General features: G+C 53.0%; 1 protein-coding gene across 1 annotated transcript in view; it reads left to right on the forward strand.

Moving 5' to 3' along the window:
• The window catches only part of WHRN (whirlin), a 109,558-nt gene extending 107,210 nt beyond the window's left edge, over window positions 1-2,348 (forward strand). Inside the window, exons 11-12 of the mRNA XM_090022397.1 lie at window positions 275-397; window positions 1,272-2,348. Of these exons, the coding sequence (XP_089878523.1) occupies window positions 275-397; window positions 1,272-1,454 (306 nt within the window). The 3' untranslated portion in view covers window positions 1,455-2,348. The remainder of the gene's footprint in view (window positions 1-274; window positions 398-1,271) is intronic.
• The last annotated feature ends 3,652 nt before the right edge of the window (window positions 2,349-6,000 follow it).

Here is a 6,000-nt window from a genome sequence, read left to right on the forward strand (position 1 = left end):
GAGCAAGCGCCCTGCTTCCTGGCCAAGACAACACGCACTCTGGCTGGGCTGGGCCAGGCAGGCCAGAGAAGACAGATGGAGGCATGGCTGAGCTCCTGCCATTACAAGCTGCCATGTACAGGCACAGCCCTCAGCCAGGAAAGGGTTAACCTGTATGGGGTAAGGTCCCCTTGGCTTATGAGGGCCCTGGCTGGGTGGGAGCTGGGCTTGGTGCTGGGCAAGGAGAAAAGGGGCCCAGCCCTGATCAGTCACATTGGCATCTCCCCTATTCCAGCCCGGCCTCCGTGAGCCCACATCGTGTCTGATTCGAGTGGCAAAGAGTGCGCCCACCTTGGGGATCGCCATCGAGGGTGGAGCCAACACCCGGCAGCCTCTGCCCCGGATAGTCACCATCCAGGTAGGTCAAGCCAAGAGCAGGGATAACTCGGTGCAGACACCACCTCAATCCAAACTCTGAGAGGTCTCATAGGATGCAGAGCTAGGCTCTTCTAACAGGGATGCAACCAGGACCCACCCTCTCTGCCATCTCTGAGCAGCTGGCTGGCTTACAGCCCTCCCAGCCCATCTCATCTTCATGGGGATTTGTGTCTCACATGCCTGGGTGGGGGGAGTGACAGGGGCTGTAGCTAGCAGGGACATTGCCACCTTGCCCCCCAAATGAAACAGTGGGGTTGCAAACAGAGGAGTGAGTAATAGTATCTGCCATAGACAACTGGCATTTGGAGGATGACTTTGCACTAGAGCTGGGGAATGCCAGAACTGTGGCCCGTCTCTGTCTGGTGTTTGGCTCAGGAGGGGAGTGGGACTGAGACCATGTGAACAACCATTCGCTGCAATTTAAGAAGTAATCACAGCTGAGAATTCAGGCGGACATGGGCTGAGCCCAGATGAGCCGCTGAATGCAGATGGCAGCAATGTCACATGTAGCCAGTACCCAGCATGTGCATGAACCCCTGCTGCCATAAGGCCACTTGACCAGCTCTGTTGTCCTCACCTGCACATATTACAGTAATGCCTGAAGAGCCCAGCTGAGATTAGAGGGCTGTTGTGGCAGGAGCTAGACATAATGAGAGCGAGTCTGGGCCTCAAAAACCTTGGTCTAAGTAGCCAAGCCAGACAGAGCAAGGGGAGCCCTCTATCCTAAAATTTTCTAGGCAAAGGCGGCTGCATTTCAGCCTTGGGCTGAGGGGCCTCATGAAGCATGAGGGGGAAGTGGGGGGGGAACACGTGCTCCAATATATGAGATCTTCCTTTTCTCTAACTCGCTGCAGCGAGGAGGCTCTGCCCATAACTGTGGGAAGCTGAAGGTGGGTCACGTGATCCTGGAGGTAAATGGCACGACACTGCACGGGAAGGAGCACCGGGAAGCTGCCCGCATCATTGCTGAGGCCTTTAAGATGAAGGAAAAGGACCACATTGACTTCCTGGTCACAGAGTTCAACATGGCACTTTAAGGGGCTCCGGCACCCCCTCCCCCCCAAGCTGACCAGACAGGAGCATGAGGGAGCCAAGCGGAGAATCGGGGTCTCGGGGGCACAGACAGGCGTGATAGTACGTGTGCCCACATGCAACAGCACAGCACCAGAGCCGCACCGCGCCCCCAAGCCCCCCATCCCCACCGCCAGCACATGCATCCCCTGGGCCAAGAGCAGGGGTGCTCAGCACTGGGCCTGAGACTGATGGAGATGGCCTTTAGACCAACACGGCAGTGAGAGGAGGAGCAGGCAGGAAGGCAGAGAGGCCAACTCTGGCTGCTTGCTGCCTGCTCTGGTCCCTCCGGGCATTGAGCCTCACTGGGTCACTTTCCCAGTTTAAGCCATATTCCAGATGTCTCTCCCTGCCCGTCCTCCCCGGGGACAGGCAGTGGGGGGTATCCACACCCTAAGAGCTCACCCACCTTCGGCTGTCCCAGCAGCTCTGTGAGTGCATCCACCCCCTCTTTTATTCCCCCGTAGAGCTGCCTTCCCTTTGCACACAGCAAATCCCCACCTGGTAGACTGGATACAGGTTGAAGGGGGAGGGGCCTTTTTTTGCCCTGCTCCCTTCCCAGCCCCTCAGCTGGGTGACCTGCAGAAATCTTAGTGCCACACATGCTGCGCAGGGAGTCCCCTGGCATCACAGTGGGGGAATATCTTTGTGGATCTTTTGGGTTGTTCACTCGTGGGTCTGTCCTCTGTGGCTGGGTGGCAGGGACATGGCAGGAGCCCCGTCAAGGTGCTGAGCCCTATGCCCCACCGTGTACAGACAGTAACAGATGCCTTGTAAATTGCTGGCGACATCATTGTATTTATATATATATATATATAAAGAGCTTGTGCTTTTAATTTTTCAATAAATCAAACAGGTTAGAAAATAGCAGAGAGCTTGTGGGTATCTCTCCTGATCGTGGATGCAGGGGTGAGGGGAACGACACTATGAGCTGGCATCATTGCTCTGGACGTTCAACCAGTCTAAGTGTTTTCTTAGATTATCACAAATCAGGTAACAGGTGACTTTATCCCAGCCTGTAAGGACCTATGGAGGGAGCAGAAATCAGGTAACAGATGGTGATTCACTTGGACAGAGACAGAACGAGAGCAGCTGACAAGGAGCAAACGCTGGATGCATTCAAACGCAAAATGCGGCTCTAACCCTTAAGTGAGAAAGTGACTGACTACTGGAGGAGCAGCCCAACATTATGGTGGATTCATCATTGCTGGCCGTGTTAACGCTTTCCTTAACTGCCCTGCTCTAGGTTGAACGGGAAGCTGTTCAGGGAGTGTCCATGGGCCTTGCTACACAGGAGTTTAGGCTTGAGGAGCAGTCTGCTCCCTTCTGGCTGAAGAACCTGGAAATGGGAGATTCCTCCCTAGCTTGCTTCTGTGGCCATATGATCGAAAGCATGCAAAACTCAGGGGCATCCAGGCCCCAAGCTGCGAGGCTTGGGCCAGCATGTAGGATGTCTTCCAAATGATTTGGAAGCATCTGAAGCCCCAGGTTGGGGTGGAGGATGTTTGCCAGTAGTAGGGCCACATATGGTTCTTGAATGACTCACAGATTTGGAATTGATTTTGATGATTTGGCTTGGAACACAAAAACATTTCCTTAAAACTTAAAAATAAAAACCAACGCCTCCCCACAACTCTAGTAGCAGTTCAGGACTTGGAATCTGTGCCACATCACCCCATCCTCAATGCAGCTTCACCTGTCAGGTAACTTGGAGTAGGCAGCCCATGGGAAGAACATGTGGAAAACCTGACCTGATGTTTGCATGCACCCACCCCCAGCATCTCCTTTGTCTGTGTGTGCATGCATGCAAAACATGCAATGTATATCACATTCAGTGCATGTGTCTGGGCAGGGGCATATGTACAGGCACATGAAGCCACATATGTACAGCATGCATATGCATATGCAGTGTGTGTGTGCAGGGTGTGTACACACCCCAAGCATTGATCACAGGGTCATGCACACTGCACGTGTGTTCCCTTCCCTGTGCTCTGCACATAGCACTCTGTGTTGTAGCCCTGTGCAGATACCAATGTCCTTTGCTGTGCCTGAGTGATGATGTGTACACAGAAGTGTAACAGGCTTATGAATGACCTGTTTCTGTTCAACTCCTGACACCCTGTAAGGCCCACTTGGAAATGAGTTAGTTCCTGCACAAGAGAACAATGGTGCTCTCTTCTCTCGGGCCAGCAGCCCAGGCTGAAACCTAATTTCTGCCCCTAGGGGCAAGACAGAGGTTAGTAATTTGAAGCTAGGGATTGCCCATCGTAAAGTGTTGAGTCAGTGCTAGTCACAGCTAGCCTGTGGGGACAAGATGATGATAGGGCAGCCTTGCATGAACCTGGGTTGGCTCAGGGACTGTGCATCTGCACTGAGGCTCTTAGATGACAGCGGGTGGCTGCAACCTGCTCTCTGTATCAGGCTGTTACCAGGCCTGGGTATAGAGAAATACTCACACACCACTTGACTACTACCACCCTGCCCCAGGGCACCACCTGCCCAGGGGTAGGCTGAAATTCCAGCGGGATCTGGGCCACTCAGGCTCCTTGGGGAGAAATCTCGAGCCTTCAAGGAACCAAGACATTCCCATCTGGGGCCTGCCAAAAGTTGGCCTCTTCCTTGGTTTCCTTGCCTCCATGCACTGCCCTTAGGCCCCTCCTCAGTCATATCCTCCCCTTCAGGCAGGGCAGGTGTGCTGTGGGGAGAGAGGAGATCATCACACTCTTGGGCCTTGAGGGGGAGCAAAGGAAAGGAATACACCTGGCTTTGCTGGGAGTCCCACATTGGCTTGAATAGGTCTTGAGACATCGTTGGCCATATTAGTCTGATACCTACGTGTGCCATGGTCATTGCCCAGCAGTATCCCCATCCCTTTTCTGTCTTTGTATTCAAATCTCTCTTCTTTCTATACATGAGTCTGTGCACATCCTTTCACAGTCTCTGATGAGGTAAGCTCCCAGCTTACAAAGCCTGGGCTATATACATATAGATATTCAGAGCCCGATACAAATAGTATATATAATTAGTCTATAATGTGCAAATCTACTTTGCCTTCTGCTTAAGTAGTCCCTCCTGAGTCTGAATCTCACAGATCTTGAGAAGAGGAGTGGGAAGTTGGGCCCTCTTGTGCACCCCAGAAAAGGTATGTTCTCTGAGGAAACCCAGAAAAAGCGCACCAGTGCCCCTGTTGGGAGCAGAGAAGGCACTTGAGATCCCCAGGAGGAAACAGGTTGCTACTATAGGAAGAGCTATGAATGAAGCTGCTAGGAAGGCACAAAGCTCACAGCACCCTCAGAGGTGGCAGCAGCTGCATATCACCTGGCCCAGGAATCAGAGCCAATCTGCACAAGCATTTTGCATCATTGTCTAGCTGTTTGGGGATCAGTGATGACCTGTTTTCAGACCAGTGTCTGTATCTCCAGAACTATCCTCAGACAGGCAGGCACGGTCCATTGGGTGATGCTCTTAGCAAAGTGGCCAAGGATTAGTTGTGCAGGAGATTTCTCTTCTCCTTATTGGGACAACAGAGGTGCTTCCCTTCAGGCTGTGCCCAAATGGGGGGAAGCTTGCCTTGGCACTGCCCATCCCAGACCCATTGCTCAGACTCCAGGGCAGTTAGTACAAGGGGGAGCCAAACTGAGATTTAAAAACATGAGTTTTAAACATGCACCGTTAGCTGCACCGATTCAGAGCCTGGAGGCCACAGCCAGAATTGCTGCCAGCCTGGAGACTGAAGCCCCTCTGAGCAGATACAACCAGGCAGTGGCAGCAAGAGCAGTTCCAGCCCTGCCCTGCTGATGCACCACCACCTTGAGCAGAAGGGGTGAAATGGGAGTCCAGACTCCCCACCCACAACACCTCAGCCCTGGCTCAGGCAGGGACTCCAGAAACCTGTGACAACAGGGCAAAGCACTAGCTTCCAGCAACAGCCTTAGCAGCCACAGGGACAGGCAGCACCTGCGGTGGCCCCAAGACTCCTGTACTCTCCAGCCTGGAGTACTCAAGACCATGCTTTAAAATGCCCCCAGCCCATGCGGAGTTGCCAGAGCATCAGTCCTTAACTCTTCCACTGGATGGAGTGGTTCATTGTTCGTGACATATCCAGGCAGCTTCTTTTTCTCTACAACGGCTTTCAGATTCGGGTTTTCACTGCAGGCAGGTATGAAGGGGGCCTTCCAAAGCAGGATCTGCTGTGCCCTGTCTGCCCCTCCCATCCTGCTGATCTGCAAAGTCCTGTATTCTCTGCCTCCCTGTTGATGTGCCTGGCTGGGAACAGTGATTAGCACGCCATGTTCCCATTCATTGCCTGACACAATGCACCCTCTACCGGCTAGAACGTGTGATCCCAATTCATGGCTCATTTCCCCTGGCAGGGAGGCATCACCAGATATGTAGATACTTTTGTTTTGGAAACCAGGGGTATAGTCAGTCACACATTGTGCTCCTAGCTGTGTTTTCCCTCCAGTAGCTAGGCTCTGGAGCAGGGTTGCTGTGTATAAGCAGTCCAGACCT

The sequence above is a fragment of the Crocodylus siamensis genome, chromosome 11, assembly GCF_052110815.1.
Source record: "Crocodylus siamensis isolate JL-2025a chromosome 11, ASM5211081v1, whole genome shotgun sequence".
In the NCBI taxonomy this organism is placed as follows: Eukaryota; Metazoa; Chordata; order Crocodylia; family Crocodylidae; genus Crocodylus; species Crocodylus siamensis.